We start from the raw sequence: 23,195 nt of genomic DNA on the forward strand, positions 1-23,195 counted from the left end.
TTTTTCTATATTTGAAGTAAACACATGCCCCAAGTCGATGTTTTTAAAATGAGAACACATACCCCAGCTAGCTAGTCCATCAACTTAACCACGTATCCTGCATCTCAGCCAGGACTTATATAAAATAGAATATTATTATGGAATTTTCACATATATGTTTAATAATTTTATTGCACTTAATTTTGATGTGGTAGCTAGGGTTGGGATTAATAATTATTATATTTAATAATAAAATGAATTCGAAAAATCTTATTTCTGTTTGGAAGATGACAAGAACTTGGTGGTGGAGACAAATTTGGGACACCTTTAAGATTAGGGAAGAAAAAAATTCATCAATTAGATGATAAATAGCTAATTGAGGGCATTAAAGTGAGCAAAAATGATTTGATTAAATTATAAAAGAAAAGTCTGATAACTATTATCTAAACTACATATTAATAGAACTCTTTTTGTCAACCAAAACGAGGTGAAACGACCATTTAGTCTTCTATCACAACAAAAAAATGATGGGCAAAATTATAATATCACATATCCAAATTTTACTGTTATTTATGAAATCCTTACCTACTGGTGATGTTAAGATATATCTAATATTAAAAAAAAAAACCTCCCACTCACACCCACGTCCTCTCTCTCACTCTCTCCTACCCATTTTTCTTTTTAAAAAAATATTCTTACACACAAAATGTGTAGGCAAATGCTTGTAAAAAATAAATTGAGCTACTAGATCCACCCAATTGATGAAAAAACCCCCTAGTTCTAATTGATTTTAGCTGTGAATAAGTGTTTTATCTTTTGATGTAATTTTTAAGTGTGATATATATATTGAGAATATTACTGTTTGTGTAGAGTAAATTGTAGCAATGGTCCTTGAACTTTACTCAAATTGGAGCAATGGTCCCTCAACTAAAAATCCATTACCATTGGTCCCTCAACTTATCAAAATGTGTAGCTATAGTCTTTTTCATTAATTTCTTCAAACTTTTGTCAAAATATGTTATGTTGGAATAACCATTTATTTAATTAGGGTCCCTCAACTCATCAAAGTATGTAATTATGGTCATTTTTGTCAACTACGTAAAAAATTTTGTCAAAACGAGTTATGTTTGAAGGACCATAGCTACAATTGGGATAAAGTTAAGGGACCATTGCTCCAGTTGAATTAAAATTGAGGGACCAAAAGTAATGGATTTTTAGTTGAGGGACCATAGCTGCACGTTTTAATGAGTTGAAGGACCAATGGTAATGGATTTTTAGTTGAAGGACCACTGCTCCAATTTGAATAAAGTTCAGGGACCATAGCTACAATTTACTCGTTTGTGTAAACGCGTAATTAAGGGATAGGTAAAATATTGTTCCTTCATTTTGAATGGAAATCAAATTATCAAGTGTCTCTTTCTTTCCATAATTATGCACGTGTTCCATCTTATGATCATCATCAGTTCAGTCGCCATCCATACTGATGGGTTTAGCTGAGTGTATCAGCATTGCTAGCAAGCTAGCTAGGTGACTTGATTTATATATTTAAGAGTCCTGATTAATGATAATGTGTTTCTGTCACTCCAGCTGTTCCACGTTTCCTTGTCAATTCTCTCTTCCTTGTCCTCATATTTATGTTCTCGATTAAATATTCTTGGCCACCCCTTCCTGGTTCCTACATGTATCGGTTGTGGATGGAATTATTAATTAGGGATGTGATTGTGTAAACTTAAAAGTAGAATCCTAATAGAATTCGGAGATCAAATTCTAATAGATTTGTATTACTTGCAAGGAAAGAAAATCCATCATGAATAATATAATATAAATAAAGATACAAGGTCAAGGTGTAGGACACAATTCTTAAACGCCTGAGTCCTCTCTCTGTCATCCCCTCTCCCTTTACCCATTTTTATAATTAGTTTCACAACATGTTATCAGCACAACAAGTATTTGCAAGAAGGAGAGGATCCTGAAGGAAACCCCTCGAAATCTTTTTCACCATCTTCATCAACATCCAAGTAATCCTAAACCCTAATCTATTTGATTTCAATTTAATTTATGCCATGGTTACTATGATTATTGTTCTACGTGCATGCAAGTTATATGTTGATGAATATGTGATGGTACATCGAGAAAGAAAGAAAAACGAAAAGATGTTAAAATACTAAATCGCAAAAGCCACGCCTGGAGTTGCGACTGCATTTTGAGCTGAGCCACACAAGTACTAAGGCGCATTAGTCCCCAGCCCAAATCCAGATGACATGTCTTGACATGCCCGATTCTGATATCCTTCATAAAACATCAAGGTAGGCACGTATTGGTTGACACCCGAAGGTGACAGTCATATTAACATACACGTAAGTTATGAAGAAAGAATGAACGTAAATAAAACACGTAAATTTTACTAATAAAAAATATGCAAATGTGGGAAATGTGTTCAGAGCATGCAACTAATCAAGAAGAAGTTTAAAAGAAGAAGTTTATGGTACTCGATGGAGGGGATGGTGAGTTGGGGGGTCTTGGGCCTCAGCTTAACAGAGAAAAAGAAGAAGTTTAAAAGAGTGAGGGGGAAAAAAAGAGAGTGTCGAGAGTCTGGGGGGACACGAGGCAAGAAGGGATGAGAGGTTGAGTGAGATGCAGGTCCCACATAGCACACAAAACAAGCCCATAAAAGATAACATGAAACTATCTCCTACACATGAAATTACCAATTTACCCTCGTTCCAAAATCTGTAAAATTCAGGACGGGTCATTACATGTCTTATTCTTTCCAACTTGGTCACTGCCTCCTTGCCTTCTGCAGTCGTGAGGAATGCGATCCTAGGCCACCTCTGATGACTTTGGTCTGTTGAGCAAAAATTGTACATAATATGTAAACAAATAATTCACTCGACACAATTTCACCCTCGTTCATTTTTTGAAGAGGGTTTTATTAATTCGAGTTCGACCCATTCTAGGCTATGCGCCTATTAATTACAACCATTCTTTTAGGAAAGGAATACCCTTTGATTCTAATTCGAATAAAATGTAACTTGAGGATTTTGGTGTTTGTTTGATTTTGTGACTGTACCTAGGTCGAATCCTAGATTGCCTACGTACCCTCTTGAGGGATCAAGTCACTCGTAGTTCAAGTATTTGTTGAGATTTGATGCCTTGTGCAATTTCAACTCGTGCAGGCAAGGAGCATAATGCCTTATGCAGTTTCAGCTCATGCGAGCGAGGAGCATTTTGAAAATTTGATATGGCTTCATGCCATTTGAGACTTTTCTTCAGCTTTGTGCCATTTGAGACTTTGATACGGCTTCGTGCCCTTTGAAAACTGTTCTTCAGCTTCGTGCTATTTTGGTATTTGATAGCAGGAGTGAATTTAGTTTATATAAACCAGGGATTCGTTTCGATTTCACGGTTGCGTCTAAAATTTGATATTAGACTACCTACGTATCCTTAACGGAATCAAACCGGCGTAGTTCGTTAATACTTGATTTGGGTTTGCATTCTTGTGTTCAAACTTGGAAAAAATGAGAAGTCAATCGGGTATTCAGACTTGTTTGAAACCCATACATGACCTTTGGTAATATTCAATAGATCTTTGTGAAATGGGACTTTATTTTCGTTTGACTTTTCCTCATGGTTTTGTAGCAACTCCATCCTATTTGAAATAGGACTTTTTGAAACTTTAAGAGAATGAAGGGCCGGACCCCCCCCCCTCCTTTTTTAACTTTTCTTTTGAAATTTCAAACCCATTTGTCATGGGATTTTGACCCATTTAATCCAAGACCCAAGTTTTCATTTAGCCTGACAGCAGGCTTTGCTTTCTTTTTTTTTTATTTATTTTATGTGTTTTTAAGGCTTCAAGTTCTAGGACTTCCAATTTCAACCACTCTTTTTTTTCTTCACGTGAGCACTCCCATGTGAGGTACAATTTTCACTTTTTGTTTTTGTGGCTGAGACTTGAAGGCGAAGTGGGTCTTCAATATTTACTTTCTTTGAGCAGACTCCCACGTGAGGGGTTCAGTTAATTCACCCCCTCTGCTTGCAAGATGGTTTCAAAGGAATCCTCTTTTTCCTTGGCTCTTGACGCACAGTGTTCTTCTACCAGAAGCTAAAGGCAGCTCCACAATTTTTGAGCTCCCGTTGATTTCGCCATATTTTTTGAAATTCCTTTTGGATTTGTCAGCCGTTGATTTCCAAACGAAGATGGGTAAGCTCGGTAGAATTCAAACTCTTTTGAATTGTTCTGATTTATCTTCTTTTCTTAAACTGTAGAGACCTTTTTTATGTAGGTCTCGGGCTCTCTCTTCTTTCTGCTGTACCATCTTGTTTATGCTTCTCTTGTGTACCGAAAATTCAAAGCGAAAAGGAGAAAATAACCAACAGGTCATTCTATTTTCGTTTTCTATTTTCTGTACTTGATTTGGGGTGGGTTGAAGCTGCTCTGAACTGTGAAAAAAATTTTTGTGTAGGCGTCGCAGACTTTGTTTGTTGGATATACTATTTGCAGTACCGAGTTCGTTGAAAACAATTGTTGATTCATGGCTCCAAAGGTGGGAATTACCCCCCCTGAAATTTGTAGTAACGCACCCATTTCTTCTTTTTTTTTGTTTCTATTTGTATGTTGCCTTCGATGCTTTTCCATTTGAATGTCATGTGAGTGGTTTTAAAATAGCCATGCTCATGGTAGTCTGCTTGTTTTTCTTTCTCATCAACATTAGTCATCCATAACTTTTTGTCCTCAGTACCCATGAGTAAATATAGTTTGATATTTGAAGTATTTTACACGGCATGTTTCTTCCAACATGGCTGCTCCTTTTTTCAAACATGACAGCTACCTTTGACATCTTAGTCAAGTATAGCTAATGTCAGTACCCGTGAGAAAATATAGGTTGGTGTTTGGATTGTTTTACACGGCATGCTTCCCTAAATATAGCTGCACCATTTTTCCAAACACAACAGCTATTTGTCCCATGCTTTAACTTTTGTTTTGGTGAAGTCCCATGCTTTTACTTTGGTCCACCTTGGAAACACTTGAACAAACATCATCAACTTTGCTGGAGCTTTATAAATATAAAGGGAAATATCCTCTTTTCTGACGTTTCCTTTTCCTTGGACTCTTATCCCCAATGGTTTTCATAGAGTTTTTAGCCAAAGCCATCCTCCATGTTTTGTACCCGTGGGTAGCAAAAACAAAAACACCAAATAGAATAATTTCTTCTCTCTTTCTTGAGTTGCATCTTTGTATATATTGACTCCTTGCTGTCCTTTCTTCATAGAGACCAAATATGAGTCGGTCAAGGGGAGCAAAAGTTGTATTTTGCTTCTTTTCCCTTGTTTATTTGTCCACAAATGCATCTGTTTTGGACTGTAAAGAATGAGTTTCCTCTGGCTTTATGCAACACGGCATTTGCCAAACCCATCTATTTCAAGTCGCATAATGTACAGACGACAGGTATAGGTTACTTTAGACTTTGATTGGAACTTCACGGGGTGGTCTAGGCCACCCTGAAGAAATTCATGGGATTCTTGGAGATTATCTCTGCTGCTTGTTAGTGGGGAACTGGTAGATTTGTTCAGAGTCTCCACCTCTATCTGTTTGGTGCAGGAAAATACCAGACAAAGAAACAAAAGCAAAAAGGCTAAAAGAAAGATTAGGAAAAACAAATCATTTGCCGTGGACCTCTGCATATTCTTCCCCTTTCTTTTATTTTTGCCTTCTATTTGTTTCTCTATGGTGGTCTATGCCGCAATGCTTTTTGCGTTGCTCTGCTTTTGTTCTTCCTGCAACGAAACAAGAGACAAAGAAAATAATTTAAATAGAACTTGTTTCATACCTGGTGATGAATATTCTTCTTTGGTTCTTGACTTGAAAGCACGAAGGTTGAACTGCTTGCTCTCTTTCCTGGCAGCACCTTGTTGCTTTTGGTATTTTCTCTAAAAGTTGCTCTTATTTTCGGCAGAGTTTCCCCTCTTTTTTTCTGTCCTTTTTTTTTGTTGCAGCTGATGCCCATTTATAGGCATCATAGGAGGGTTCTAGAGCTTGTTACGTGGGGAGAAGATGGAGGGCATGACTTCCTGCCACTCTCTCTTAACCCCTCTTAACTGACCCCACGTTTTTTTTGTTGCAGGAAAGGAGGAACCTGTTTATTACTTCCCCCTTTTGTAGGAAATTTTTCCTTATTATTTTTTATTTATTTATTTATGGATATTTGGTTTGTATGTAAAGCCCATTCTTATCTTTTGGGCTGGTTTACATCCTTGTTTTGCCTTATAGCCTGACCCAATTTGTATGGACTATATTTTTTTTATGTTGTATATTTTTGTTGTTCAACATGGTCGTCGTTAATCATGATGGTACCTATCTCTGACACATGTAGGCGTTGAGGTTGTGATGGAGGATCACCCATAATGACGGAATCAAGAAGATTCCTTAAGAATCTTGTCGAAACCTCGGACCCAAATTCTATCAAACCACTAACGTCGTCTGTCATAAAAGATGACGACATCGTAGATAGGTCTATAGACCCTAAAAATGTAGACCATGGACCACTTGTTGCCCCAAAAACCCCAAAGCTTGAACCTGACCTAGAAACCACGTCCCTCGATATAACTGAGGTTGATGGTGAGTTCTAAAGCCTCTAACTCAACCCAAAAAACCCTAGATGTTGCATAGAATGGCGGGCCTGGTTATTCCAGCGAAATAGAGGTTATCCTAAAGATTTGGCTGAGAGGTACCCACAGTATAATTTTTTTTATAAGAAAACTAATGAAAAGGGTTTGAAAACTTTGAGTTTTAACGATAAGGACAAAATAAAGGGTAAAGTGAATAGTACCATGATTGACTTTTTAGTGTAAAAATGTGGTTTTTCATTAAAGTGAACAGTATCGAGAGCTTTTCGTTAAAGTTCCCTTCTTTTTCTTTCGGCAAAAGTCTAACGAATGACCCTTGACAACTTCGGTTGTGATGTATAGAATGACTTACTATGCTAGGGATATACCAATCAAATTGCCTGAATTCAATATGAGTCTTCTGAATCACACACCCAACTTTCAGCATAAGAGTACCAAACAGATCCATCCCTCATTCGTTTCGACACTTTCCTAACCCGTCTTTGGATATGTACCCCATCCCTTTGGTTTTGGAATGATTTTAAAGTCCACACATACCTGTGTTTCGATACCTGGGCAGTGAGCATGAGTCTCATACATACCCAATGACAAGTCTGAAAGACTCCCCACACATAAGAATTTGAAGTTGTTTAGTTTATGTGCTTTCATATGCTATTGCAATGTTATATCTGTTTGTGTTGCATATTTATATATGTGTGCGTGTATGGTTGTTATGAATACATAGGGAGTGACCTTGGAGTTCATTCCAATCTCAAACCCAATGTTTCGAGCATGCCATAAAAAAAACTGAGGGTTTTCCTAAAGAAGCACACCAACCATGTTGAGAACTTTTATTCTCCATGATGTAAATCTTTTAAACCAAACTATGTCCCAAGAACTTATGGTTCTATCTATGATGCTTGTGAATTTTACTTAAGGGAATAATTCAAGTTTTGGTCATGTATAGAATGTCGAATGTCGCTAAGATCGATTTCACTGCTTCAGAGGTATCTGGAAGAAACTATCTCAAGTGAAATTAAGACGTGAAACTCCATTTAACTGCAAAGTGTATTAGAGTGAAGTCTTAGGTTCAACTTTTGAGGGGGCGAACTCAGACCAAACTATTATGGTTGACCAATTGTGTAACATCCTACATCGCCCAGAGGAGTGATCCTTAAATGTATATTCCCATCCCTACCTAGAACAAAGCCTTTTGGGAGCTCCCATGATGGGTGACCCACTGGGAAGTTCTCGTGTGAGTTCCCAGAAACAAAACTGTGAGGGAGTAGTGGGGCCCAAAGTGGACAATATCATGCTACGGTGGTGGAGCAGGCCCGGGATGTGTTGGACCTCATGTCGGGATGTGAAAAATTGGTATCAGAGCTAATTCCTGGCGGATGTGTGCCGACGAGGACGTCGGGCCCCTAAAGGGGGTGGATTGTAACATCCCACATAGTCAAGGGGAGTGATCCTTAAATGTATATTCCCATCCCTACCTAGCACGAGGCCTTTTGGGAGCTCACTGGCTTCAAGTTCCATCGGAACTCCGAAGTTAAGCAAGTAGTGGGCGAGAGCAATCCCATGATGGTTGACCCACTGGGAAGTTCTCGTGTGAGTTCCCAGAAACAAAACCGTGAGGGCGTAGTTGGGGCCCAAAGAGGACAATATTGTGCTACGGTGGTGGAGCGGGCCCGGGATGTGGTGGACCCCGGGCCGAGATATGATAGATTGTGTGGTGTAAACTATATCTCCCGCCCTTTAGTGTAAATGATAATGTTGTATGGTTTGGAAAAACTACTTTTTAAGACTGATTTATAATATTACAAAGCGACTCTCTTTACATCTTGTATGCTTCAAAACTTAAAGACCTTCAAATCATAAGTTTAGTTGCCCAAAGAAAGTCTAATTTTGTTCTTCTCATCTAACATGAAAGGACAGAGCAAGTAGCCTCAGTGGGGCAACCAACCATAAAAGGATTTATGTATCGTCACTGATGCTTGCAATAAGACCAATTGCATAATATCTACTTAAGATCATCCTTTACAAGACCGACCTACTTGGAAGAGTAGCAAAGTGGGCAATTCTGTTAGACTTTATAAATTTCATAAACAACTAAAAACACTAACCTGAAAGTAAGGTATAAAATATCGATGATATCGGAAATATCGGTAGTCCAAAAACACGAAAATTTCGATGGAAATATCGGGATATTATCGATATCGATAAAAATTGAATAAAAACCACGGAAATTGTACGAAAAACTTGGAAATTTTTATTGAAACTTTGTGGGATGTTTATTTAGTCAATTATCTATTAGTTTATTACAAAAAATTGTAAGGAAATGCATTGCATGATGGATTTAACTAATTTAAGTTGATTATATAGCGAGCTGGCAAACATTATGAGTGTAGAAAATATGTAGTAATTAAGGAAAGAAGTTTAAACACACCATAATCATTTATATATAATGAATTAGTACAATATTTTACACTTTATACATTGCATGGTAAGATACATGAGTGACTTAGTACCACATAGAGTTCCTATCAAGGTCTAAAATATCGATGATATCGGAAATATCGATAGTCCAAAAACACGGAAATTTCGATGGAAATATCGGGATAATATCGATATTTTAGACCTTGCCTGAAAGAATTTATAAATTATGCTCAATTGATAAAGTACTCGAAGTCAACGTGGCATGTAGGAAAGATGCACCATCTTTGACAGAATTGTGCAAAATAGGCTCAACCATGGACTTCTCATTCTGTGGAAATCGTATTGGAATCCTGCGGAATAATATGTTAGTTGACCAAAGTCTTATGTATACTCAAGACTCCTTTATACTTGAACTAATGGGGCATTCATATGAGTTTATGTGTGTTGTGAGTAGTGTTCTAAAAATCGGCCTAGGTGGCCGCCTAGGCGCTGGGCGGTGGCCAACCATTAGGATTAATGCAAAATCGAGAGCAAAATTGGGACAGGGATTAGGTGGGCACCGAGGTGGCCTGAGTAGCCCTTGGAAGGCCTAGGCAGGCTACTGGGTGGCCTAGGCGGTCTGGAAATTTCAATTTTTTCTGTGTTCGAACTTGAGAAAAGATGAATGCAGATTAGCTGTGTTCTGGTTTTTCTGGACTTCATGAGCTTCTGGTTTGTGTTCTTGTGAAGAGGAAGAAGATGAGAGAAAATTAGTTTCTCTCTCTTCCTTCCACACCCACATGATCACTTTCAAACTATTTAATATAATTTTTGTTTTTGTTTTTGTCCATTCAAGTTTGGACAGCTAGCATTTTAACTTTTCTGAAAGAAAAAAGGCTGTCAGTCCATCTATAGCATTAAGTGCTATTAATTTTTTTTCTCATTAAAAAAACATAGATTGTCAGGTTGTCAGTTCATAGCATCAAGTGTTATTGATTTTTTGGACTTGTTAGAAACACATTTTATCATTCTTTTACTATTTTATTCAGGGATTTCATACAAGTATAATTTTTTGTAAGTGTCAGTATACACTTATTTACAAGATATATAAGAAATTTACCTAAATCTGCCTAGGCCGTCTAGGCGCCCGCCTAGACTCCTCCTAGCCGCCTAGGCGCTAGGTGCCATCCCGCCGCCCGACTAGTGCCTAGCGTTTTTTAGAACCTTGGCTGTGAGTAGGGACTTTAGCCATGTATTTATATGGACTTAACCCTAATGAATCTTCCAATAATAATGTCATTAGGATTCCTTGCAGTCCAAGGATAATTGATACTCCAATTCTCATTCCAAATTGGATAGAATTAGGAGCCCTTATTTTATTAACTTTACTTGGGGTACAAGCTATAGCTATCAACTAAATCCTAATCTTATTTATATTTGCAATCCTTAAATTAACTGTGTAGACCTATTAACTTTTGGATTATGGTGCAATGTCCAACAAGTTCAGCTAGGCAAGTTCGCCATTCAATACGAACTACGAACAACAGAAAAAGGTCAAGCACTAGCCAGCTTCCTATTAGATTTCCCTGTAAAATCATATATTTGGGGCGACTATTCCATAAATGAAAAGTCTACCTCTATGTCTAGGCGAAAAGACAAGGATCGTTTGTTACACGATTTATCCATTTAACCAGCTAGCCTTGTGAACGATTTCATTTGGTTGTTATCCCCTGCTCTTGAAGGATTGGATTCGGTAGAATATTTGGGTTTAAAAATTTTCGTTGTTCTTGGCTGTTTCAATCTTTCTTTTTTGGTCGAGAGCAAACTACTTCTCATAACCTTACTTCCTTGGCTTTCTGGAAAGGATTTCATCTCTTCCTTAGCTTTCACATTAAACAACTAAACCTATTCCTAAAGTGGAAGGATTCAATCCATCTCCGAAAGATAATTTCTATTTTATTTTTATCCCATATTTTATTTTTAGCGTGAGTTGATGTATATCTTGAGTTAATAGAGCCAACCAAAGCTTTCTTACTTAGTGTATAAAGATACATCTCCGTATGATACCGGGCACCTGTGAAAGTGTCTGCACTCTCCTCATTCTACTTAGAAAGAGCTCCAATTCCTATTGGTTTTGTCAGAGGCAAGAAAGAAAGAAGCTAGACTTCAATCAAAGATGAGATTGCTTAGTCGTATATATATACAGTGGCGAAGCCACGTGAGGACGAGGAGTGGCGACCGCCCCTCCCCTCGCCGGAAAACACAGCTGAAGCCGAGGTTTCGCCGCTCCCCTCACCAGAAAACCCAGCCCCTCCATCTCTGTTTTGGCACAGGTGAACTGGTTTTGCTGCTGCGTGCAGCAGCACTGGTTCTGTTTTTTCCTTTTAAATTAATAAAAATTTTAAAATCTGGCCCACATGTCCCAAAGTTAGCCCCTCCATGTCTTTCAAATTAGTGCCCTCTCCACGTGAAACTTTCAATGTTTGAAAAAAACCAAAAAAATATATATGTATAATGTATTGGGGGGACCGCATGTCCCTCATTCCTTCACTTAGTCAGCCCGCATGCTTTACCATTCCAAAATTCTCCCTTCCCAATCAGAGAGAGAGAGTGCAAAGCTTCTCCCAAAATCTCAGCAGCTTGAGCCTGCAGCCAACGCCCAACCCCAACGAAACGGAAAATAAATCCCCATTGGCTGATTTCTGTTGGCTTTTTGCTGCTAACACTAGCCACTCCAGCCGCTAAGCCGACTTCTAGCCTTCAATTTCAAAGGTAAATTTTTTAATTCCTAAATTTATAATCCCTAACCCTAATTAATTATTTAATACGAATTTTGTTTAATTAATATAGAATCATATGGTAATGCACTAGTATGGTTATTGATTATTGATTATTGATATGATTCTATGATTATTGATTGATATGAAATTATGAAATTATTTTTTAGGGTGAAAATTAAAATTTGAATTTTTGATTAGTTGTATTCATATGATTAGTTGAATGAATTTTTTATTTATTTAATAATTTATATGCTTACTGGTATTGATTAATTGAATTGTTGGTTGGGTTATTATGCATATTAGTATAGACTATAGGATTAAGAGTCTAAGATTTTTTTTTCTTTCCATTTTACAGTTACGTAATGGAACGGTACTATAAGAAACAATGCTTAAATCCTCCTTCAAATATTCCAAGTAGTCATCCGCCTGGAAAATCAAGGCGTAAAGCTCCAAGACTCACAAACTTCCATTACTATCGTGTGGACCTCTATTTTCAAGTCCTTGATACACAATTAAAGGAATTGAATGATCGCTTCAATGAGGTAAACACCGAGTTGCTTCTTTGTATGGCATGTTTGAGTCCGGTGAATAATTTTGCATCTTTTGACAAAGCAAAAATTGTTCGTCTAGCTCAACTTTATCCTCAAGATTTTGATCGTATGGACCTCATGAATCTTCCAATTCAACTTGACAATTACATTCACGATATGAAGATGCATAGTGAGTTTTCATCACTGAGAGGAATTGGTGATCTTGCAAAGGAGTTGGTGGACTGGGAGGTGTGCAAGCTATATATTAGTGTATAAGCTTCTTACATTGGCTTTGGTGTTACCGGTTGCAACCGCTTCGGTGGAGAGAGCTTTTTCTGCTATGAAGATTGTGAAAACACCATTGCGTAACAAAATGGGAGATCAATGGTTGAGTGATAGCATGCTTGTTTACATAGAGAGAGATGTATTTGCTTTTATTGATAATGAGCCTATTATGCGACGTTTTCATGGTATGAAACGTCGTCGGCAACAATTGTAACTTTTGAACCTTGCACTCTTTTAACTTCGCCCCTCCCCCCGTCAATTCCTGGCTTCGCCACTGTATATATATGTATATTAACATTCTCATAATGAACTGTCCATTATAATTTGTTTGATACATATAAAAGACTAATAACTTACCATTTGATTGAACTTTCCAAAAAAAAAAAAAAAAGTCGATTACAACATTTTATAGAGTTAAAAATACATCAACTAAATTAAATGGACAACCCAATTTGCACAACAAATACACATATGTTCCTCTTTACTTTGTAAACCAAATGATGCGTCATTAATAAGAAATAAGCATGTTAATCGTCACTTAATTAATAATCCAATCATCAACAGTCAAATAAAAGAAAAAAAAATTAAAATCATCATCAAGACATAAATACCACGCAAATCGTCAAGAACATGCATGCATGTCCAAAAATAGATCCGTACCTAATTAGGGCCAAATGTATACACGTAACACGGCCACCAATAATATTGATTGGGTACATTCAACAAATTAGTGCCGATCGGACGGTCATAATCTGGTCCTCAAGATGAAGATTTGATGCTCATTACATGATCAATAACATTTCTTGGTTAAGTGAAAACTTCGACCGTTGGGGACTTTAAAAATTAGATGATGAGGTTGCTTTTCTAGCGACCCAGCCGATGGAGAAAAGAAAACCCTAGAGAAATAGACAAGAAGGTGGGTATGGGACCCACTGATATCTGACGTGGCAAATTGGATATATAAAGTAAGAATCCTCCGACCGTGAGCATCTGATGACGACCGGAATATCCACCCCATAACCGCGGCCAGCTAGGCCACCACCATGGCACCAACCCCTAGTCTTTGTTGATTTACTTAGGGATAGGGTAATGTTAATAAGATTAAAATTTTAAATTAAATTTGTAAACTAGATGATGTGTAATCAATATAAAATAAACATGTTAATCAACAGTTAAGGAATAATCTAATTAGCAATCCCTACAATACTTTTGTTAATGAGGAGGCGAAATTCAAAATGGAATTGTTCTTTTGGTTGAAAAAATGTTTATTCGAAGAAATTCATTTACAAGGGAAATATAATTATATTGTTAAAAACTTCCCTCAAACTCTTTTCATTTTATAAAATTTATTTTTATTCTTGCAAACACCAGGGCATCAATTTCGTTCATCAAATAATGCGTCAGATTGGCATTTATTTAAATCTAAGATTTAGTTTGTTTTTAATAAACCTGTGAAACAAGTTTGCCACTAGTCTCAAAGTTACCTGGTTAATGATTAATCATACAGAAGATTTCAAAAAAGCCTTATTAGTACATTATTTTCATAAAATAGTTGGCACAAATCATATGAATTTAAAGCCATAAAATTATGTCAAATTAATTAGATTGATGAAGAATCTACGGCTAGAATAGTACTAATTTCTGATATATAATTTTGAACGGAATTAAATATCCTAAAAGCTTCCACAAGCATATTGAATTTTGGCAAGTTTAGTATACACTTCCCATCAATTTCACTTCAAGCTTTTGGTATATGAAGCATTGTGAAGAGCAAGAAGGGAAGCGTATATATTGATTTGAATCTGTATTAATTAGTTTGCATTTACACACTCATTTTTATCTCTGACATATCTTTGTTAAATTTTGCTATGGATCTGATTTAAATATTCATTCGATCTAACGACCGAAAATTATAAGGGTGTGTGATAAAAAAAAATAAGAGTACGTAGATGCCACTATCCCCAATAATACTTCAATCTCTTTTTCACACTTTTGGCAAGACACTGTTCCTGCGTAGGCATAAGCTTTTTTTTTTAATTTTTTTTTTTATGGGATAGGAGCAAGCTTGTAGCATCCCGTATATCTTAAAGATTTTACTTTGGTTACAAATTCCAAAACCCTAATTAATTATAATAATCATCCAATAAAAAGGGTTTATACAGAAGGATACATTCATTCTTTCTTTTATAATAATCTACGTAAAGGTACCCAGAAAAAAAATGATAATAATAAAGTTGTATACTATACATTTCCATGCATAAAAAAAAAAAAAAAAAAAACCTCTGCAACTGCAAGGAACAGATAGGAGAAACAAAGGTACATTCGATGGTGACGCTTCCACCCAAGACACCCCCACAATCACCCACCTTTTCATTATTAATTCCATATCAATATTATATAATTGTGTACCCCATATTATATTCATATTATTAAAGTTCTACTAATTAGGGTTTCTCTCTCTCTCTGCATGGCCATTGGTCACTGATCTTTTTGGGTTGAGCAGCGTCAAAAAGAAGCTTAAAGACTAAGAAAAATGGTTCCTCACCTTCGAACCCTAAAAATTTAATAAAACAAAAAGCAAAAGAGAGTAGTGGGCGGATCGATGGGATGAGAGAAACAAGGAACAAAATAAATAAACACCCACCTCTTTATCTTTCCATCTCCAATTCTGATCTTTTTTTCCTCCCCTTCTCTCTGCAGCAGCAACTATCTCTTGTGGATGTGATTCTCCAATAATATTACATCCTGTAAAAACGCACATCAAACTTTTACAAAAGAGAAAGCTACCCATGGTTTTCTCATCCGTTCCCGTCTATCTGGATCCACCCAACTGGCAACAACAGGTAAGGGTTTAATTTCTGCAACCTTGTATTTTGTTCCTTCCATAGCTAGCTTCTTCACCAAAAAAGTTGATTCAAAGATAAATATATTCCTACCCTTTTTCAATCTATATCTCTTGAATATACCAGTTATTGATTTATTTGAACTTTTTTTTTTCCTTATGATTTCATAGCAAACAAATCATCAACAAGGAGGTGGATGTGATCAGAATAATCTTCAGCTTCCGCAGCAGCCGTCTTCAGAACCTAGGTGCACTTCAAGAGATGGCAGCGGCAGTTTGGGCTCGATCAAACCTGGGTCCATGTCTGATCGAGCCCGGCTGGCCAATATACCACAGCCAGAGACGGCACCGAAATGCCCTCGATGTGAATCCACAAACACAAAGTTTTGCTACTTCAACAATTACAGCCTTTCCCAGCCTCGCCACTTTTGCAAGACGTGCCGGCGCTACTGGACCAGAGGAGGAGCCTTGAGAAGCGTGCCGGTGGGAGGAGGCTGCCGGCGAAACAAAAGAAGCAAAGAGGGCAACAGCAGCAGGTCAAAATCACCAGGCGCAGCTGGTAATTCAAGCTCAAGTACAGTCAATTCTTCCAACAGCTGCAGCACTAGTGATAATATCATAGGCCGTTTGATACATCCACCACCACCACCACATCAATTGCCCTTTTTGCCCTCCTTACACCATCTTACTGATTATGGTTCCGGGGACATGATAGGGTTGAATAATTTTGGGGGTATTAATCAACCCGGTGATGTTGAATTCCAACACCATCAGTACGGTTCGGATCGGTTGAGTGCCAGGCCAAATATTTTAGGCATGAATAATATGAGTATTTCTGAGCATTGGAGATCATCACTACTTCAGCAACAATTTCCTAATTTCTTGGCTAATTTGGAACCACCACCTAGTACTACTCATGGGATGTACCAATTGCCGTTAGATCATTCGGCGGGTAACAGAGTTACTACTACTCAGATGGTTAATGTGAAAATGGAACACAGTCATCAAGCACTGAATTTGTCAAGGAATTTTTCGGGAAGTCTGGGAAATGATCACCAATACTGGGGTACTAGTACTGCTGGTACTGGTGGCAGTGTTTGGACTGATCTTTCTGGTTTCACATCTTCTTCTTCTACCACCCATCTCTTGTGATATTTGATCATTGTCACTTGTTTTTCATTGAATTATTACAGGTTCAAGAGAAAATGATCAAGTACTCTCGAAGGTAATAAAATTTCAACCAATCGATCAACCAATGCTAACTTCTCAAGGGTTTTGAAGGTTCAAGTCCAAAAGTATGTGTGAGATGAAATGGGAAGGTGGAACAATCTCATCATATTTTGTCAAAAGAAGCTTAATTAGATGAAATGGTAGGATTTTAGTTTGGAATCGTTTGTTGTTTTTTATTGCTTTAGTTTTTGGGAGAGTTTATGTAGCTTAGCTATGTGCTTAATCATGTTTCATGGAGACTTGGAGTACTTTTGTATCTGACATTTTGAAGGGCCAAATTGTTATCATTCGTCAAATGAATGCTATGTGTACCAAGTTTCCTTCACTAATTTTAAAAGTTTTGTTCAATCTTTACTCTTACTCATTATTAATTAATTCCAGTGAAAAGGGTGGAAAGTTATATTAGAAGATTAGTTGTCAGTTCCCACACTCTCTGTATGCAACTAAGATTTAATCTCATAGTTTATCACTGTCCAATACATGCTTGCCACATGTACTCAAAAAGTACACTAGGATTGTTACGTGATGAATTGATGAATTGGTAACATGAGAGAGACTATCATGTACTGGACTTGAAAGTACACACGCTGCCTGTCGAAGAAGCAATAATATCATTTCGATTTTAGGCAATATTGCAACCAGACATTCTTGAGTCTTGTTATCATAGTATCTCAATTGTTGGGTCATTTCTGTTTGATATTTCAGGACATGAAAGAATGTTCACCATATCTCCCCACTATCAACTTGATCAAATTTCTTTTATTCATAGCATTAACTGCAGATATTTTGAAAACATACTTTTGGGGATCTTTACCTCTTGCTAGTTATTGCCCTAAAGCTAGTTCATGGCCTTGTTTTAAATTTTGACCAACATATATGTGTATATATGTATGTAGAGAGAGAGAGAGAGAGAGAGAGAGAGAGAGAGAGAGAGAGAGGATAGAAGGGTTTAGTGTAATCAGAAGATCGATGTACTTACTTCTATCTAGTGCGATGACTAAAATGATTATGCAATTATAAGAAATTGTCCAAAACGAGACTTACTATTTTGTTGGATGTGGTTACAAAGAAAATAAGAGAAACGCCAATATCCCACTCAAAACCATGCATGTATAAAAGAGAGCAATGAGTCCTTGGAATTTTGTTGGAAAATACTAACCTAGAGACTCTAGGACCATACTATTATACTCATATCACTCAAAAGCATACCAAGGAACCAAAAAAGATGAAAAATTGGAGAGCCTCTTTGACACTTTGTATCAGTACCAGTTCATCCCTTTACCAAAACAAAGTAGAATAAATAGTGATTACTATTTTTAAGAGAGTGCAATTAGCTGGGTTTGGGATTTGCTTTTGCACTAACCAAGGTGAAGCAAATAAAACCCTCAAAAAAGCTACTCCATCTGTCTTTCTCACTAGAGTGCAACAGTCAAGATTGTATTTTTGGTCGGCAGGACAGTGATGTTCGAATTTTATTTGGAAAACTCACAGGTAACTTAATTTTCAAATTATTTTCAAGCTTTAGTTTAGAACTTGTCTTGTTCTAATTTCACTCAATTGGTTACTTGTTGTCCATTAATTGACAATCATTAGGCTATACACTCATTCTAGACATTATTAATGGAAGTTGGGGGATTCGAACTCAGAACTTCGGTGTAAGAAAAAAAACTCTTAAACAACCGATGAAAAATATATCCTAGGTCTCAAGCATATTAGTTATTAGTTATTAATGGAGAGAGTACTGTAACAACTAACAAGCTAGGAAAGTAGTATCCTCATTGTTTATAATCGATCGGAGTAAGAAGGAGATGAGAGCAGAAGAAGAAGAAAGAGAAAGGGAGAAAGACGGGTGCGTGGCTCGGAAATCCAAGCTGTTACTATGTAAAAATGTTGATGGCCACATCACATGTGATAGGCGTGAAGAGGTTCTCTCTGTTTCCATGGCAGCTTTCCCTTTTATGTCGCCCTTGTCCTCTCTCTCTCTCTCTCTCTCTCTCTCTCGTCAATCATATATATGGACCGACGCCTAGGCAGAAGCTCAGATTCCAATCCATATATGCTTCCTAAAATTCTTGGATACAATACAAACCTCACGTTCTCCCACATGTGCTCAATCATATATGTGTGCTAGATTCCTGTTCAGTTCTAGATAGAATCTCAATAGTAAATTTATTACACAATTTGCACGGACCGAACAAACATTATTCTTAGTCCTATTAAATAAGTACTAGTGTTAGATAGACTTGGCATTCGTGTCGTGTTTTCCGTGTTCGTGTCGTTTTCGTGTCATACCTGATATCTTAACGGGTCGTGTCGTGTAACACCCGTTAAAATAAACGGGTAAAATGACCCGACCCGAAATCGACCCGATAATATTAACAGGTAATATGACCCGACCCGTTACCCGTTAAGGAAAATATATTTTAAACCAATAAATAATCAAATGAAAAACATAATACTAAATAAGTATATACATTCCATATTATCACATCCAAAACATAAAAACACAATTTTGTTTTAAGTATATTTTCGCTTACTTAAAGTCTTTAATAGTTTTTTAATTAATGTAGAAGTGTAAAAAAATATAGAAAAATATATATAAACACTCGTAATGACAAGCTTTATAACTTTCATGAAGAGCTTAACTTCGAAATTCGCCACTATAATCATATAATTCATAGATCAAAATTTAACCGTTGATTGTTGTTTACATTTATGCTTCATTGTTCTCATCAAATTTCGTTTTTTTAGATTTTCTTTTTTGAAAACATGATCTATTAGAGGGTGCAGGTAGATGAACGGTTTAGCTCGTTGATATTATATTTAGAGTTTTACGGTTAGTGAAAATATTACTTGATGTTTATAAAGTTTCTACAAATTATATGACATTGACTCATATTTCAGTTAACCATAAATATCGAAACGTAATATCATCTTCTTACATCCGCCAGATGATCATGTTTTCAAAAAATAAAATTTTAAAAATGAAATTCAGTAAGAAGAATAAAGCGTAAATGACAATCGACGGTTAAATAAATTTAAGGTTTCACTACTACAAAATTATCTATTGCTGGCGGTCCAATAACTTTTTTCAACGATCCAACCGTCAAACTTATTTGTACACATTCCAAGATTGCATACGTAAAAAATCGTAAAAAAAAAACATTCAGATATTACGTAACGGAACAAAAGTTTTCGACGGTTATAAACGAAAAATGACAATTTAATGGTTATTTTATCTCTGATTTTGATACTTTTTTACAGATAGACTCCTCGACCTATAAGAATGTAATGAATAAATTTGATCTTTAATTTAAAGTATTTACAATAGTGGATACCACAAAAACTTATTTTATACTTAATAGAAGTATAATATTAACTCTAAGTGTTTGTTTAATCTACCGTTTTGACACAATATGCATTCTACGAAATTTTTTTCAACGATCCAACCGTCAAACTTATTTGTACACATTCCAAGATCGCATACGTAAAAAATCGTAAAAAACAAACATTCAGAGATTACGTAATGGAGCAAAAGTTTTCGACGGTTATAAACAAAAAATCACAATTTAATGGTTATTTTATCTCCGATTTTGATACTTTTTTACAGATAGACTCCTCGACCTATAAGAATGTAATGAATAAATTTGATCTTTAATTTAAAGTATTTACACTAGTGGATACCACAAAAACTTATTTTATACTTAATAGAAGTATAATATTAACTCTAAGTGTTTGTTTAATTTACTGTTTTGACGCAATATGCATTCTACAAAAAATATTTCAACGATCCAACCATCAAACTTATTTGTACACATTCCGAGATCGCATACGTAAAAAATCATAAAAAACAAACATTAAGAGATTACGTAATGGAACAAAACTTTTCGACGGTTATAAATGAAAAATCACAATTTAACGGTTATTTTAGCTCCGATTTTGATGATTTTTTACAAATACACTCCTCGACCCTATAAGAATGTAATGAATAAATTTGATCTTTAATTTAAAGTATTTACACTAGTGGATACCACAAAAACTTATTTCATACTTAATAGAAGTATAATATTAACTCTAAGTGTTTGTTTAATCTACCGTTTTGACGCAATATGCATTCTACGAAACTTTTTTCAACGATCCAACCGTCAAACTTATTTGTACATATTCCGAGATCGCATACGTAAAAAATCGTAAAAAACAAACATTCAGAGATTACGTAATGGAACAAAAGTTTTCGACGGTTATAAACGAAAAATCACAATTTAACGGTTATTTTATCTCTGATTTTGATGATTTTTTACAGATACACTTCTCGACCCTATAAGAATGTAATGAATAAATTTGATCTTTAATTTAAAGTATTTACACTAGTGGATACCACAAAAACTTATTTTATACTTAATAGAAGTATAATATTAACTCTAAGTGTTTGTTTAATCTACTATTTTGACGCAATATGCATTCTAAAAAACTTTTTTCAACGATCCAACCATCAAACTTATTTGTACACATTCTGAGATCGCATACGTAAAAAATCATAAAAAACAAACATTCAGAGATTACGTAATGGAACAAAACTTTTCGACGGTTATAAACGAAAAATCACAATTTAACGGTTATTTTATCTCCGAGTTTGATGATTTTTTACAGATACACTCCTCGACCCTATAAGAATGTAATGAATAAATTTGATCTTTAATTTAAAGTATTTACACTAGTGGATACTACAAAAACTTATTTTATACTTAATAGAAGTATAATATTAACTCTAAGTGTTTGTTTAATCTACCATTTTGACGCAATATGCATTCTACGAAACTTTTTTCAACGATCCAACCGTCAAACTTATTTGTACACATTCCGAGATCGCATACGTAAAAAAATGTAAAAAAAAACATTTAGAGATTACGTAATAGAACAAAAGTTTTCGACGGTTATAAACGAAAAATCACAATTTAACGGTTATTTTATCTCCGATTTTGATGATTTTTTACAGATAGACTCCTCGACCTATAAGAATGTAATGAATAAATTTGATCTTTAATTTAAAGTATTTACACTAGTGGATACCACAAAAACTTATTTTATACTTAATAGAAGTATAATATTAACTCTAAATGTTTGTTTAATCTACTGTTTTGACGCAATATGCATTCTACAAAACTTTTTTCAATGATCCAACCGTCAAACTTATTTGCACACATTCCGAGATCGCATACGTAAAAAATCATAAAAAAAAAACATTCAGAGATTACGTAATGGAACAAAAGTTTTCGACGATTATAAACGAAAAATCACAATTTAACGGTTATTTTATCTCCGATTTTGATGATTTTTTACAGATACACTCCTCGACCCTATAAGAATGTAATGAATAAATTTGATCTTTAATTTAAAGTATTTACACTAGTGGATACCACAAAAACTTATTTTATACTTAATAAAAGTATAATATTAACTTCAAGTGTTTGTTTAATCTATCGTTTTGACGCAATATGGATTCTACAAAAACAATTTCAACGATCCAACCGTCAAACTTATTTGTACACATTCCAAGATCGCATATGTAAAAAATCGTAAAAAACAAACATTCAGAGATTACGTAATGGAACAAAAGTTTTCGACGATTATAAACGAAAAATCACAATTTAACCGTTATTTTAGCTCTGATTTTGATGATTTTTTACAGATACACTCCTCGACCCTATAAGAATGTAATGAATAAATTTGATCTTTAATTTAAAGTATTTACACTAGTGGATACCACAAAAACTTATTTTATACTTAATAGAAGTATAATATTAACTCTAAGTGTTTGTTTAATATACCGTTTTGACGCAATATGCATTCTACGAAACTTTTTTCAACGATCCAACCGTCAAACTTATTTGTCCACATTCCGAGATTGCAAACTTAAAAAATCGTAAAAAACAAACATTCAGAGATTACGTAACGGAACAAAAGTTTTCGACGGTTATAAACGAAAAATTACAATTTAACGGTTATTTTAGCTTCGATTTTGATGATTTTGTACATATACACTCTTCGACCCTATAAGAATGTAATGAATAAATTTGATCTTTAATTTAAGGCATTTACATTTTTTTATATATGAGTGATTGTATATATATATTTTTACATTTTTTACACTTCTACAATAATTATTATTAATTTTATTAATTTTGCCCTCAAATAAAAAACATTATTCATGAGGGTTTGAAGGATTTTAAAAATCTAAACGATAATATAAGTGTAACAATTATCTATTCGTAGAGGAATAATGATAAATCACAAGTGTTTATATATTCTTTCACATTTTTCATACTTGTATGTGTGTCTTCTTAGTTCTTGCATATACAAATACTATACTAGTATATTTTAATTTTGGACAAGAATATGTTATGTAAAATTTATCCTAGTAATGATAATAAGGAACTCTCATAATAAAAATAAATAATGACTAAAACTTTTTTTTTAATTTTTTTATAATTTATATAGAACGATAATACAAAACTGTATATTTAATAT

General features: G+C 35.2%; 2 protein-coding genes and 1 long non-coding RNA gene across 3 annotated transcripts; all 3 read left to right on the forward strand.

Moving 5' to 3' along the window:
- The first annotated feature begins 3,842 nt into the window (after positions 1 to 3,842).
- On the forward strand, positions 3,843 to 6,304 carry LOC126587884 (uncharacterized). Its single transcript, XM_050253014.1, has 4 exons — positions 3,843 to 4,180; positions 4,263 to 4,356; positions 4,443 to 4,523; positions 6,102 to 6,304. The coding sequence occupies exons 1-4, from the start codon at positions 4,177 to 4,179 to the stop codon at positions 6,250 to 6,252; spliced, it is 330 nt and encodes a 109-aa protein (XP_050108971.1). The 5' UTR covers positions 3,843 to 4,176; the 3' UTR covers positions 6,253 to 6,304.
- A 5,257-nt stretch (positions 6,305 to 11,561) lies between these two features.
- On the forward strand, positions 11,562 to 12,824 carry LOC126625707 (uncharacterized). Its single transcript, XR_007624452.1, has 2 exons — positions 11,562 to 11,772; positions 12,220 to 12,824. It is a non-coding gene; the product is annotated as an uncharacterized LOC126625707 (long non-coding RNA).
- A 2,243-nt stretch (positions 12,825 to 15,067) lies between these two features.
- On the forward strand, positions 15,068 to 17,015 carry LOC126623397 (dof zinc finger protein DOF2.4-like). The gene is made up of 2 exons (XM_050292322.1): positions 15,068 to 15,438; positions 15,609 to 17,015. The coding sequence occupies exons 1-2, from the start codon at positions 15,385 to 15,387 to the stop codon at positions 16,587 to 16,589; spliced, it is 1,035 nt and encodes a 344-aa protein (XP_050148279.1). The 5' UTR covers positions 15,068 to 15,384; the 3' UTR covers positions 16,590 to 17,015.
- The last annotated feature ends 6,180 nt before the right edge of the window (positions 17,016 to 23,195 follow it).

Source organism: Malus sylvestris, chromosome 1 (assembly GCF_916048215.2).
Source record: "Malus sylvestris chromosome 1, drMalSylv7.2, whole genome shotgun sequence".
NCBI lineage: Eukaryota > Viridiplantae > Streptophyta > Magnoliopsida > Rosales > Rosaceae > Malus > Malus sylvestris.